Source organism: Sardina pilchardus, chromosome 14 (assembly GCF_963854185.1).
Source record: "Sardina pilchardus chromosome 14, fSarPil1.1, whole genome shotgun sequence".
NCBI classification, from domain to species: Eukaryota; Metazoa; Chordata; class Actinopteri; order Clupeiformes; family Clupeidae; genus Sardina; species Sardina pilchardus.
The window spans coordinates 14,928,271-14,942,626 of record NC_085007.1 but is presented as its reverse complement, the minus strand read 5'-3'; the positions used below and the strand labels follow the sequence as shown (position 1 = coordinate 14,942,626).

Below are 14,356 nucleotides of genomic sequence, written 5' to 3'. Positions count from 1 at the left end.
CCTCTATCGGGCTGGAGGATCTGGTTATCATGTTGAAGGCGTATTTCTTGTACTGTAGTAGGCCTACCCTTTTCGACGTAAACGAGGATTTTAGGTCGGAGTTCAGAAGACTTACTGATCTTTAAAAAGGTATTCTTTATAGATCAGTGAGAAGACTGCAGATAGCAGAGAAAGGTCCGTCACATTCATTTGTTGCGACAAGAAAGGCAAACTCTTTTTCTGTGTCATATAACTCTTGTAGGCCTACTACACGTGTCATGTAGGCCTACTGCTCTAAAATTCTTCACACGGGTTGCTTTAGCCAATCCAGCATGCAAAGCTTTTATTCACACAAAATCCGAAGTGTTTTTGTATTTCTAGTGTATTGTATAATTTGTGTCAAAATCCCACACAGTCTGTTTCCCCTATAGACAATAGACAATTAGGTTTGGAACAGAGTAGGCCTATCAATGTCTTGGAAGATTGTATGCATTTTAGCTATTGGGATATTGAGGCTACAATATGGGGAATGTGTATTGATAAAGTGGACATGATATTCAGATAAGTGTGATATTTATTATTTAAAATAACAGTAGGTAATAGCAATGCCTATTCCATTAACAAGGAAGCATATACAGTATCATCTGTGCCTATCCTATAGCCTAGAAGAGAACGTTCTGTTTGATATATTTTGCAATATGATCTTGGGGTTGTATCTAATCTCATACCAGAAAGAGAGAAGACTAATTATCATTACTTGGCAAGATTATGACACAAGACACAGTAATGTGATCTGTGGTTTACTGTACCGTATGGCAATGTGAAAACATCCAGCTTTGTGATGGAAACCTTTCAACACGGCACAAATAAGTGTACTTATTGTCAGAAATTGTTTAGTTTGTGTCACCTGTTGCATGGCAGGTGAATAAAGGAATACTAGTCATGTTATTGACTTTATTGCTCAGCCAGACAGAATACATTAACTTTTAAATACTCATACACAATGCATGGGCAAAGCATTAAATATTAACCTAGAATCATTTGAGAAGTTTCAAGGGGAAAAATATTTCACAGATACTTTTATCATGGAGCTATACTGATACAGATCACATACAATCAGACAAGGTATTTACCTCACTTTGTGTCTGCGATGTGTGTGTGTGTGTGTGTGTGCGCGCACGCGTGTGTTTTTGTGTGTGGGTGTGTGTGTGTGTGTGCTTGTGTTCTTTCGTGTGTGTGTGTGTGTGTGTGTGTGTGTGTGTGTGTGAGAGCATGTGTGATGAGGACCGTGTAATAGAGTAATTTGGCTGTGAAAACTGAGATCCCCAGGTAAGACCGAGCACAAAGCGGCAGGTGCACAGGCACGCACATGTGTGCCTGACACACAAACTGATGGCAGCAAAAGATAGCGAGAGCACGATAACATGAAAGACAGCAAGAGAAAGATTAAAAACACTGAGGAAGGCGCTAAGCCGAAACGCGTCTGTGCAATAAAAACACGTTTAATGCAAAGTGCGACCTTTTTTCTTTTTCTTAGTAAACATATAAGTTTGGTCTAGCACTCTCAAAAACAAACCTAAGAGACTGAGTGAAGCCTGCTCCTACCATACAAATTATCAAAAATTAAAAACAGACAGGGTTAGATAGAAAAAGACACTTGCACCACATGGTCCATATGGATCTGTACTTCTACATATTTTTGTGTTAAGTTTACAAAGTCATTTGGTCCATGTCATGAGCCTGACATGTGCTGAAACTTAACACATATGCCTTTGACCACTGAATATGTGCTTGATTGTGCTTAACTGTCTCTGTTTGGAAACCCAAGCTCCCATTAAATCTTTAAGTAGGTTCTTCTTGTGACAGCTGTGGTTTTTGGGATAGTGTGACCAGACGAGTGAGAGTGGGTCTGCAGGTTTAAAAGATCGGGTGGACCGTATAACCGTTTTTCGAGGTCTCAGTGTGGAGTCACTCACCGTGGTGTGGCCACTAAGTCCTCTCTATCATGCCAGGTCATCTCTCTTAAGCTAAAGGAAAATACCTTTCACTCATTGGTGGTATATTTCAGATGCCTTCGAGTTCTAAACTTGTTGATCTTCAGAAAATTACGTTTTTTTTTCCCCTTCCTACTGTTTTTGGATTGTTCATGAAGGGCCAGCAAGGAGGTGACATGCTCGCTCTCTGTACGTTTTGCAGGCTCTTTTGTGTGTGAGGTCATTAAGCGTCGTCATGGCGACTGGGAGTCGGTAACATGATGGCAGAACTAAGACCTGAGGTGCCTCACCGAAATTCCAGAACAGATCATCTGTAGAGAAACGACACAGAATGCCGCGAAAAGGGGAAACAACAAGAAAATTGGAGGATGGTAAGTGAAGTTTCGGTATGATGCGCATCTTGAGTTGAAATTAGTTGCCGTTTAGGTGAAAATCAAACATTTAATTTAGATCTTTTACATTTTGACTTTAGTTTTCTGATTTGACTATTTGACTATGAAAATATGCAGTAGTTATCACCATGAAATAACAGATAATAGTAAATGATTTGTTACTCATTGTTAGTATTATTTCATTTTTATATATATAAATAGTATTTATTGTAGTTGACCATTCTAAATTATTTGTTTGTGCGCAAAATGTTTCATTAAATTGTACAAGAGAGACAGATATACTTAGTTACGACTTGTTTCAAGCTGACCGTGTACTGGTATGTTCTGTGTTGACTGCAGTGGGAATAGATATTGACGGCGAAGCGGAAAGTGGGACTGAGGGTGAGTTAAGATGATTGGAGATGATCTTTGTGCCTTGTTATTGTGTTTGAGTGGATGGATTGGTGTTGAACGAGACAAGCATTGTGTTCATGACCTGCTATGTCTGTGTGGGTGTGAGAACTTGTTTCTAATATGAGCTTAGTGAGTATGTCTCAGTGACTGTCATCTGATATGGGTGGTTGCCTCATGATGACCTGTGGCACGTTTAAGCAATAAGGTGTAAGATTATTGTAAGTTTAAGTTTAGTTGGTAAATGATCAAATTGTGAATGAATGGAATGACCTTTCTGAGGATGTTTCTTTGACTCTCCTCTGATATAAGAAGGTTGCTTCTTGATTTTAAATTTAGTTTAAAATTCGAGGACTAAGTTTGTTGAGTGAAGTTTAGTTGGTGAATGTCCATTTTTATTCATGCAGAGGACACCAAACCCAAGGGCAGGGGTAGAGGAAGGCAAGCCGCGGGCAGAAGGGGCAAGAATATGGAGAGTGAAGAGGCAGAGGATGACGAGGACGAAGAGGACGAAGCTCCTCGGAGCAAAAGACCAGCCAACAGGAGGAAGGCGGGAAAGAAGACCCAGGATGGGGAGGAGGAGAGTGACGACGACGCCCCAAAACGAAGACGTGGCGGTGGCAACAGGAGAGGTGCCAAGGGAAAGGACACTGAGGATGACACCGAAGACGAGCCTAAGGCAGGAGGCAGAGGGAGGAACAAGAGGGGGGCAGCTGGGGGGAAAAAAGGGAAGGAAGAGCCGAAGGGCAAAGCTGACCCCAAGGGCAAGGGCAAGGGCAAAGGGAAAGAGGATGATAAAAAGAAAAAGAAGGGCAAAGGAAGCAGGTACGACACCGTCCAACTGGGGATGAATTAATAAACAGGGGCTAGACAGAAACCCCGAACTAGTCATGAAAATGTGTGGTTCAATGAGATATATAAATATAATAAACTTGTTCCTCCCTTTTCTCATGAAAGCTCGGACTCCAAGACCGATTCCGACGAGGAGGAGTCCATGTCCGAAGGAGAGATGGCCCGACTTATGGAGGAGGTGGAGGAGAAGAAGAAACTCATTGCCAACATCAGAAACAAGCCATGGCGTATGAAGCGCCGCTTGGCAGTTCTCAGGTAATGCGCCATGGTGTTAAAAAGCGGAATCCATGCCAGAATTAGTGGTGTTGTGTGAAGACATACACATTTAGGTGGTGTTGTCATTAGATGATTATTCAAATTCTGCGAAGATTGTGTTGAAATAGTCTATTTGCATGTATACTACTGTAATTTGTTAAAGATGATTAACATTATTTCATACATTAAGTGGTTGGTTGGTTCTGGTTGCAGGTAAATTCAAACAGTTTTCAGTCAACAAAGTAACCTTGGTATGTGGGCAATAGATTATAAGCTCTGAATAGAATGATGCCAACCACTTGTGAGAAAGCAGTTATCAGCGGAAACTTTTCTTGAAGTAGAAACTTCGAAGAAGAGTCAAATTCTTATTTAGAACATCAGGTAAACTGGCTCAAAGTAGCGGAAGGAAGGGAGATAGTAAGCGTGCTGGAAGGCAGATAGACAGAAAGAACCATGAAAGAATGAGAAAAAGAAAGACAATATCTAGAAGTGAAAATGAATTCTCAGAAAGTCAAATCCTATTCTTAGAAGACATGCTGAGAAAAGCAGAGGAAATAGAGGACAGGCTCTGGGTAAGAAAGAACAAAAGAAAGTTTAAAAAGCAAAGTCAAAATCATAATGGCAAATAGCTTTACATGCAAACCTTGGCAGGGCATAGATGTTATCATTCTCCAGCATTAAAACCTAAAGTGATATAACGACTCTAAATAATATTAGATTACAGTACATGTCCTGTGCCCCCGCGTATTAACCTCATAGCTGAAAAAATTTTACAAAATCAATGTATAAACTGCAGCTAATAGTTGGGAAATGACGGTATAATTGTGTGTTTCCAGAGAAGCCCAGGTGTTTGTGGACAAATTTGAAGGTGCTTTGGGGAAGGGTAAAGGCCGAAAGTGGTATGCCTACAAAGTGATGATGAAGAAGGTAACAAGATGTGTCTTGTCAATAGTGATTTTTTTCTGTTGTGAGTACTGACTCATTTAGTCGGTAATTTCCTTCCACCTTATTGGTCTACAGAAATGGATCAAGTTTTCGAGAGATTTCGAAAATTTCAGGACATCCTGCATACCATGGGAAAGGAAGATCAAAGAAGTGGAAAGTAATTGTTTGCCTAAACTTCTTGTGCATTATTTGTCATATTTTGTCAGTGACTACAATGGCTTTGAGAGTGAGTCATGGAATTAGACTCAGTCAATATCCCTCTCATACTCTAGAGGAACTGATTCATTTACTTGAACTGATGGAACTTATTTGAGGGCGAAAATATGACGGAAAGTAGTCACAAAACGTACTGCCATCATGTGGAGAACTGTGGTACATCAACAATGTTAGCGCCCTTAACAGTTGTATATTTTTGTTTAATGTGTCTGCATAAACTATTTACCTCTGCATAAAACATAGTCAGAGGCTAATTGACAGAGGCATTTATGCTGAAATTGCCGTGGATTCACTTTAATCCTATGTGTTTGCGACTGGGTCCACAGGTCACTTTGGGTCATCAGTAGCCTCCTACTTCATATTCTTGCGGTGGATGTACGGTCTGAACCTGGTGCTCTTCAGCTTAACGTTTGGGCTTGTGGTCATCCCCGAGGTCAGAGGTCACTCAGAGGTCACATTGTTGCTGTGGGTAGTGTAGTTTTAATACGTACATTGACATTCCTAATAGATAATGTGATGACAGGTTCTAATGGGGCTACCATATGGATCCATACCTCGGAAAACAGTACCTAGACCTGAACAGCCTACAGCTATGGATTACTCTGTTCTTATGGACTTCAATGTGAGTTAGCTAATGCAGAATACTCAATATAACCATTCTTATATATTCAATAAATATAATGTATATGTATTAGTAACTTCACCAATCTATCATAAAGCTTACCAATGCCTATGACATTTTTGTGACATTTTCTGTATGCATTATTCCAAAAGTCATATTGTGATTTGATGTCTCTGTATGCACTGTATCTCATTGTGTATGCCGTCTCACTACAACAATTCCCAGTGACTTTAGTAGATGTGGTAACGAAGACTATTCTATTCTATTCTGCTTTGCGTGTATTGCAGGGCTACTGCAAATACTCAGTGCTTTTCTATGGGTACTACAATGACCAGAGAACCGTTGGGCCTCTGAAGTTCCGCCTGCCACTCTCTTATCTAATGGTAGGGATTGGGACCTTCGGCTACAGCCTCATGGTGGTCATTAGAACGTGAGTCCATCTATAGCCCCAGTACACACACTGTTGAAGGTATTGCATTTTCCTGTAATATGGAGTTCAAGTGAATATGGAGTTGAAAAGAAAAAACATGCGAGTTGTCACGTTGTTCCATGTCAGAATGGCTAAAAATCAAGATGTTGGCGGCGGGGATGACGCGGATAGTGAGTTCACTTTCTCGTGGAAGATGTTCACCAGCTGGGATTACCTCATCGGGAATCCTGAGACAGCGGATAACAAATATGCCTCCATCACCACAAGTTTCAAGGCAACAACACACACACTCACATTCTGTATTACAGTAATAGGGGCAGTGGTAGTGTGTAGCTATTTTCAATTTGCAGGACTATGATTTTTGATCTGGATTTCGTATAGGGATGATGGCTATGATTCTGCTGTGATTTGTGAACTCTTGCAGGAGTCCATTGTGGACGAGCAGGAGAACCAGAAGGATGAGAACATCCACCTGCGGAGGTTCCTGCGTGTGCTGGCAAACTTCTTGATCACGTGCAGCCTGGGAGGCAGCGGCTACCTCATCTACTTTGTGGTCAGGCGGTCGCAGGAGTTTGCCTCCATGGACGACCTGGGGTGGTACGAGAAAAATGAGGTACTGTGGATTAAACAATTATGATCTAAAATAAACAAGGATAATCCTTTATTTGGACCACTGCATTGACCACTGCAACAGTTATGTGAATACCGTAATTTTCCAACTATTTCATCTAGTGTTTGCACTCTTAAAGTACAGAATATAGAATTGGTCAAATGATGTTGAACTAGAAAAGCACTCAGAGAGCGCAGACCTCCGCCCAATTGTTCTTCCTAGGTTGTCATCATACATTTGAACCTAAACTATTCAGATCGCCACCACGTGGCCATGCCATGCCATTACACCACTAAGTGAAAAACATAAACGCCTGTGGAATCCCAACGGTGATGCGGATCACTCCCAAAATGTTATTGTTTCTTCCTTGAGTCATTTCTGACCTTCTCTTAAAATTCGAAATCCATCCATCACTTTTTGAGTTATCTTGCTAACAAACAGACAGACAGACAGACAGACAGACAGACGCCGGTCCCCGATGAAAACATAACCTCCTTGGCGGAGGTAATGAATGTGAATGGAATAGCTAATCCTTGTGTTGTCTCCGCTGTTCTCCTGTCGTAACAGGTTGAGATCATCATGTCCTTGCTGGGCCTGGTGTGCCCTCCATTGTTTGAAACCATTGCTGAGCTGGAGGACTACCACCCTCGTATTGCCCTCAAATGGCAACTAGGTCGCATATTTGCCCTGTTCCTGGGCAACCTCTACACCTTCCTCTTTGCCCTGTTTGACGAGGTCAACAACAAGGTAAGCCACGGTCACGTGCATAGGTCACGGTCACGGTCAAGGTCACATGGTCACGTGTGTGTGTGCATCCGTGTGTTTGTGTGTGAAACAGGAATACTGAATGTGTGCCGAGGTCACATGCATTTCTAAGAACAAGAGCACAGAGAATGCCCCATTACCATGAATAATGAGACAGCCATGACAGTTTAGCCTGACATTGAGAGTCATGCATTTTTTATGAGCAATAGTATTGACAAGACTGGTGTTGCTGTGTTGTAGTTGACATTGTGCTATGATGTTGCATATACCGTTATCCAGTTAATTGTTTATTGCATTTTATTCTTTCATTATAACACTGTGTCTCATTGTGTATGCTGTCTCTCTACAACAATTCCCAGTGACAGTAGATGTGATGACGAAGACTATTCTGTTCTATACTATTCTATTCTATTCTATTCTATTCTGCTCTATTCTATTCTATTCTAGTTACATGTGTTTTGTCTTGCAGCTTGAGGAGGAGCAGGACATAAAGAATAACTCCATTTGGTTCCTGAAGGAGTACCTAGCCAACTTCTCCATGTACAACAATGACTCTGAGGCCACAGCTCCGCCCATCAACCCTGCTGATGCCATCCGTGGACCGTGTTGGGAGACTAGCGTTGGACTTGTAATTCTAACCATTTAGTTGGCCTCTGACATGCTATCTATTATGTTACTGTTTCTGGCCATTAGAAAAACAATCGGTTACATTCTCATACCACACCAAGTCCATTATCATGACAGCACTGAAAGGTGATATGGTTTAAAAATGGGCTTACATTTCCACTTAACAGTAAGGACAATAGAAAGGACCTATCTTGTTTGTCTGCAACAGTCACATACTAGATGTGCACTTGCACAGCCACAATGAGAATGAAATGTAACACAAAAAGAAGCTAAGCCTAATTACAACCACCACTCCATTATAAGACACTTCAGTGAAGTGTCACCCATAATCCATCAATTAAAACCCCATCAAATATCTTCCAAATCAAAATCAAATGAATGACAGTTTGAAGAATATAGCTACTACTCGCTTCTTTTGATTTTGAGCTATTTAGTCATGCACTTTTTCAGTATTTCAATCTTAATCACAAAATGTAAAATGAAGAAGTCTGCATGATAGTGATGTAGGCTACCTCTTACAGCCCATCCGCAACACCTTGAAGGTCCACGCTTATAGGACACACTGTGTTAGAGGACCGCGACACGGTGACCTGGTATGAAAATTTAACCAGTACGTCTTAGGTGCTCTGTGTGAGTGCACGTAAGCACACACACAGAAGGACTGAGTTACAATACGCTCTGTCCCCACAAGGATGGTAAAAAGTATGGACAGTATAGTAAACGCCCCCTATGATCATTTTAATTATTTATAATTAAAGGCTAAATATATTAAGTCTATTTTCACATTACGAAAACTAAACCCAGTATCTAAATTACCCTCTCCTGTCATTCACAGGAGTTTGTGAAGCTGACTGTTTCAGACATCCAGGTGACCTACCTGACTATTCTCATAGGTGACTTCCTACGGGCCTTCATCGTGAGGTTTCTTAACTACTGCTGGTGTTGGGACCTGGAGGCAGGATTTGTGAGTCTTCTTCATTTCTTAGCAAATTCTGTGAGGTTATTTGTTTCCTTGGTCATGGAGGAGCACAATTAAACTCCCTCAAGTAGGCTACTCAGTGTTTCTAACTACATGTTTCTATTTCCAAGGGTTATAGATAACAGATGCTTTGTCATGTCAACCAGAATACTTGCAATTAACTGAACTACTGTACTTTCATACTGTCTAGCCATCATATGGAGAGTTTGATATTAGTGGCAATGTCCTGGGGTTGGTCTTCAATCAAGGAATGATCTGGTAAGTCTTAAAACCCTAAAGCTGAACCTGCTGAACACATAAATCTCTCTACGTAGTATTTCTGTATCTGTCTTTCTTACAGCTTTGTTGACCAACTGTTTTTTTTTTTTTTGACCAGTAAGTTTTGTAGTGAATGTGTTGGTATTGTCCAATACATTTAAAAGTTTGTGCAGCATCCCTCTCTCCACCACCAACACTGATTAAAAAATCATCTGCAGCATTTTGCTGCACACATTGAATGACCTGAGCATTCTCAAGAAACAGAGTCTGCTTTGACGCTTCTTGTATACAGTACATTCTCAGTGTTGTGCCTCCAATCCAGTTTATTGTCTTCCTCAACCTCAAATATTTGTAGTTTTCTACAATGTCCACTTCCTCACCCAGTATTGAAATGGTATTTAGCCTAAAGTCCACCGTCACAAGTCCACATTTAAGACAAGGTGCTTGTTTCTGCACCATGTCACAAAGTGGTCCACCAGTTACCTGTACGTCTCCTCACCATCACTGACACTACACCCCACAACTGTAGAATCATCTGAGAACTTCTGCAGGTGACATGAGTTGTACGGGAGTTGTACTGGAAGTCTGAGGTATAGAGTGTGAAGAGAAAAGGAGACAGCACAGTCCCTTGTGGTGCTCCAATGTTACAGACTACCTGCTCAGACACACACCCTTTCAGTCACACAGCCTGTGGTCTGCCAGTCAGGTAATCAATAATCCATGAAGTTGTGGAGGTGTCTACCTGCATCCTTTGCAGCTTCTCACATAGCAGCATAAGCTGTATGGTGTTAAAAGCACCTGAGAAATCAAAGAACATGATCCTCACAGTGCTGCCAGCACTGTCCAGCTAAGAGTGTGTTATATGGAGCAGGTAGATTAAGGCATCCACAACACCCACTTCTGGACGGTATGCAAATTGTAATGGGTCCATGTAGGTGGTCACCTGTGATCTCAGATGGGCCAAGACCATTCTCTGCAGTGCTTTCAGTGTGATGTTAAGGCAACCAGTCTGTCTCATTGAGGGCAGATGGAGATTTTTTTGGGGGGACTGGAACAAGGCAGGATGTCTTCTACAGCATAGGCACCCTCCCCTGGCTAAGACTGAGGTTAAAAAGGTGCTGCAGAATACCGCAGAGCTATATTCCGCACAGACCTTTGGGACCCTTGGGCTGATACCATCCGGACCTGGGGCCTTGTTTTGGTGAAGTCTATTCAACTACATTTTCACCTGGTTGCTGGATACAGACAAACAAGTGGAAGAATGGAGGGGGAGGGGTATGTTGCAGGTTCAGCATTTCCTGACCAGGTGGTGTCCATGGTAGGAGTTAAACGCTGGGGACAGTGATCCTTAGCCATGATCACTGAGGAAGCTTACACAGGATGTCCTAGTATGAGGGAGGAGGATGAGAGGTCTAAGTGACTGGGTGAGTTATCCATACCCTCATTTTTTATGATCAATAATCTTCTCTTGGATTCTATCAGGATGGGCGCATTTTACGCCCCTGGTTTGGTGGGCATCAACGTCTTACGCCTGCTCAGCTCCATGTACTACCAGTGCTGGGCTGTGATGTGCACTAACGTGCCCCACGAGAGAGTCTTCAAGGCCTCCAAGTCCAACAACTTCTACATGGGCCTCCTGCTCCTCATTCTCTTCCTCAGCCTGCTGCCTGTGGTCTACACCATCATGTCTCTGCCACCCTCCTTTGACTGTGGTCCTTTCAGGTACAGGAAAATGTGTTGGAGTATGGAGGGATGTGGGAAGTGGTAGCGTAGTGACTGAGGAAATGGGCTAGCATACAGCAGCCAGACTATGAGTTCAAGTTCCGACTGCCACCATCAGAGTAGGCTGGCCCTTGTAATACCTGACAGGCCGCATTTCCCAGATTGGTTAAGAAGCTCTTAAGTAAGAACTTCTTAGGAGCGCTCTAAGAACGCTTCTAACTGTGCGTTCAGACCAAGAGTGACCAAAGCTGCAAAATCGCAGTAGTCGCAGAAGTCATTGACTTTGAATAGGGACGAGCGACTACAGTGACCAAAACGACCACAGCGACCAGCGTCAACTTGGGCGACCAGAGCAACCAAAAGAAGTTTAAAAAGAGTTTAACTTTATGCAACTCGACTCGTTTCGACTCGTTTCGGCTGCAAAACACTGACAACCAGTCGGAATGCAGGCCTGCTTCGCTTGTGTCGATGTCATAAACAAAATTGAACGTTCGAATCTCTCATGTCATGAGTGACTTGCAGCTTTGGTCGCTCTTGGTCTGAACGCACAGTAAGAAGTTCTTAGCACTTAAGAGCCTCTTAACAAATATGGGAAACCCGGTCATAATAAGTTGTATTGGATAGAAGCATCAGTCCAGTGAATAAATATAAGTATTAAAGGGACACTTCACCGATTAGCATTAAGCTTTGTATTTTTAGAAAACCAGTCATGTTTTTGAATGGTCGTGCATCATTCCCTCAGTTTGCCTTGAGATGGGAGAAATACGGATTTCAATGAAACCCATGAATAGGACTTCCTGCTTTCAATGATGTAAAATGATGATTTTTACATCATTGAAAGCAGGAAGTCCAACATTGACATCCGTATTTCTCCCATCTCAAGGCAAACTGAGGGAATGATGCACGACCATTCAAAAACATGACGGGTTTTCTAGATACTGTACAAAGCTTAATGCTAATCGTTGAAGTGTCCCTTTAAGTATCTGCTGCCCTCTCAAGCTAACACAGATATGCACATATCTGCCAGCCATGAATTCTTTGCACTGATGTAGTGCACACAGAGAGATGGAATAATGATGATCAATCAAAAACCAAAACAATGGCGCGGTATGAACCAAAGCTCCTTAACACTTCTCTTTTGCTGTTCCCCTCCATTCTTACTATAGTGGTAAATCGAAGATGATTGATGTTGTCATGGAAACAATTGACCTGGACCTGCCGGCCTTCATAGGGACGCTGTTTGGTTATGTGGCAAACCCAGGGCTCATCATACCAGCTGTTCTGCTCATGGTGTAAGTGAATAGACAGTAATGTCTATGAGATGTCAACTGTCTCATGCATTGAAATGATCCTACTGCAATATAGTCATACCATCTGATTCAACCTGACATCCTTTTTTCAGAAGTGTTCACAGTACAGTGGTTGTGCAGAGATGAAAATAGAACTTTTCACATTATATAAAGTGAAGTTTAATATTACATATGATATTACAGTTAGAAAGTAAAGTTTGCAGTGAAATTGCATATAAGCTGTGACACAGACGTGAGAGGAGATATATAACTCCTCAGTGATGATCTTTTAAGTTAAAATATGTGCAATAAGTGATATTTTTTCTTACAGGCTTGCCATATATTACCTGAACTCTGTGTCAGAAGCCTACAAGAATGCCAACTTGGAGCTGAAAAAGAAGATGCAGATGGTATGTACAAACCTGACTTGCATAATTTGTGATCATGAACAGTTACCCTAGCCAACAATTGGACTCAGTGATAATGGCATTATTATAGTCGTGTCCTGTTTTACTCTTTGATATTTCAGTAACGAAAACAAATATAATCACATGCTCAATCTATTTTGAAAACTGCTCTCTGCTCGTAGGCCAGAGATGAGGACAAGAACAGGCGTAACAACAAGGACAGCACCAACCAGGTGCAGAAGGACCTGGAAGACCTGCTCCCAAACCGATCTTTGGCTCCTCCTCCTGCCCCAGAGAGCAACACCGGTGAGAATTCAATTCAATTCATTAAAAAAAAACCGTTATTTATCCCCAAGGGGCAATTTCTCCATGCAGGCATAGTGACATATAAGACATAACACAACATATACTGTAAGACATACAAGACAGGACAAAGGAGAACAGGACAGACAGGTGTGTGTGTCAGAATCTCTCAAGCAGTTATACTGTAGCCTATGCTACACAGCATGAGGACCGGTATGCACATGGTATAGGAGAAAAAATGGTCAATCTACATTATATAAAAAAAAACGGTTAGCCCACTCGCTCATGACCTGGTCAAGTCATCTTCTTTTGACTGAACTTTTGTGTAATAAAATTTGACACTACATGTCACGTTGACGTCATAACTCAGTCAAAGCAACATGGCGACTGGAGGGTGCTGATCCTTTTTACTGTGTATAACTGTAGAGTATGGTATTGTATATGTCTGTTTAGTGTATGTGTAACCTTGTTCATTAGAAAACAAAGAGGAGAAAGGCGGGAGGGGGACCAGAGTGAAGCCAGGTGCCGCAGGGGGCGTGAACGTGCAGAAGGACGTGTCACTGGCGTCGGCCAACCCGAACGCTCGAGGGCCAGTGACCCGGGAGCCAGGACCCCGGGGACCAGGGGCACTTCCGGGAAACCCACAGGACCGTGGCGCGAGAGGTGGAGGACGAGGTGGCCCAAGACAATAAACTGCCCGAACCCCACTCACTATTAGTCTGCTAATCGCTGATCCATGTCACTTTTGAAGGAACCGTTGAGTACCACTGCACTTTTTAAGAAGTGTAGAATGAACACTAATCTCCTTTTAAAAGCAATATAAGCAATAAATGAATGTGTGTTGGAATTCTAAAATGGTGTTATATGTTAAACAACTTGAGATTTTATGGACATTGTTAGTTTAAGATAAATTCTTGTTATTTTCATGTTGAAAATTGGTATGAATTATAGACCTATCATTTAAGTAGAAATTCAATATGGCTGAACATTCATTTGATTGTTGACATATTGTTGAAAACAACTCTAATGCATTATTATCATTGATAACCACTGTGGGTTTAATATAATCCTGGAATAGCATTAACATATACACTATAGCAAAATAAGCTATGATCAACAAGCACTTAGTTGTTTATCGTTTTTTATATTATGTTGTAAACCCAATCTTTATTGTTTCAATATTCCCCATTGTAGCCTATTTTATCTGTTCTTATTCTTATCTGTATACTATGCAACAAAGAAGTCATCAATAAATATTCTTTCATAATAGTTTTGTTATTTACTGTCGATTCACCTCCAATATGTTAGAGTGCTTGTAAAG

At 41.6% G+C, this 14,356-nt stretch overlaps 2 protein-coding genes across 3 annotated transcripts in view; both read left to right on the top strand.

Annotated features, from left to right (window-relative positions):
* Nucleotides 1–14,356, top strand: part of LOC134101378 (G2/mitotic-specific cyclin-B1-like) — a 202,480-nt gene that overhangs the window by 182,298 nt on the left and 5,826 nt on the right. The window lies entirely within an intron of this gene.
* Nucleotides 86–14,272, top strand: tmc2a (transmembrane channel-like 2a). The gene is made up of 21 exons (XM_062555014.1): nucleotides 86–174; nucleotides 2,176–2,344; nucleotides 2,705–2,746; nucleotides 3,163–3,580; nucleotides 3,713–3,862; nucleotides 4,699–4,789; nucleotides 4,883–4,964; nucleotides 5,350–5,456; nucleotides 5,547–5,645; nucleotides 5,933–6,075; nucleotides 6,202–6,349; nucleotides 6,500–6,688; nucleotides 7,253–7,432; nucleotides 7,920–8,078; nucleotides 8,913–9,041; nucleotides 9,247–9,314; nucleotides 10,797–11,036; nucleotides 12,203–12,328; nucleotides 12,657–12,735; nucleotides 12,915–13,038; nucleotides 13,513–14,272. The coding sequence occupies exons 2-21, from the start codon at nucleotides 2,305–2,307 to the stop codon at nucleotides 13,725–13,727; spliced, it is 2,829 nt and encodes a 942-aa protein (XP_062410998.1). The 5' UTR covers nucleotides 86–174; nucleotides 2,176–2,304; the 3' UTR covers nucleotides 13,728–14,272.

Excerpts from the sequence above, each read along its gene's own strand:
- tmc2a (XM_062555014.1), top strand. The coding sequence starts at position 2,305 with ATGCCGCGAAAAGGGGAAACAACAAGAAAATTGGAGGATG. Across the intron at positions 6,350-6,499 it reads CCATCACCACAAGTTTCAAG|GAGTCCATTGTGGACGAGCA; the intron begins GCAACAACACAC and ends GAACTCTTGCAG. Across the intron at positions 13,039-13,512 it reads TGCCCCAGAGAGCAACACCG|AAAACAAAGAGGAGAAAGGC; the intron begins GTGAGAATTCAA and ends CTTGTTCATTAG.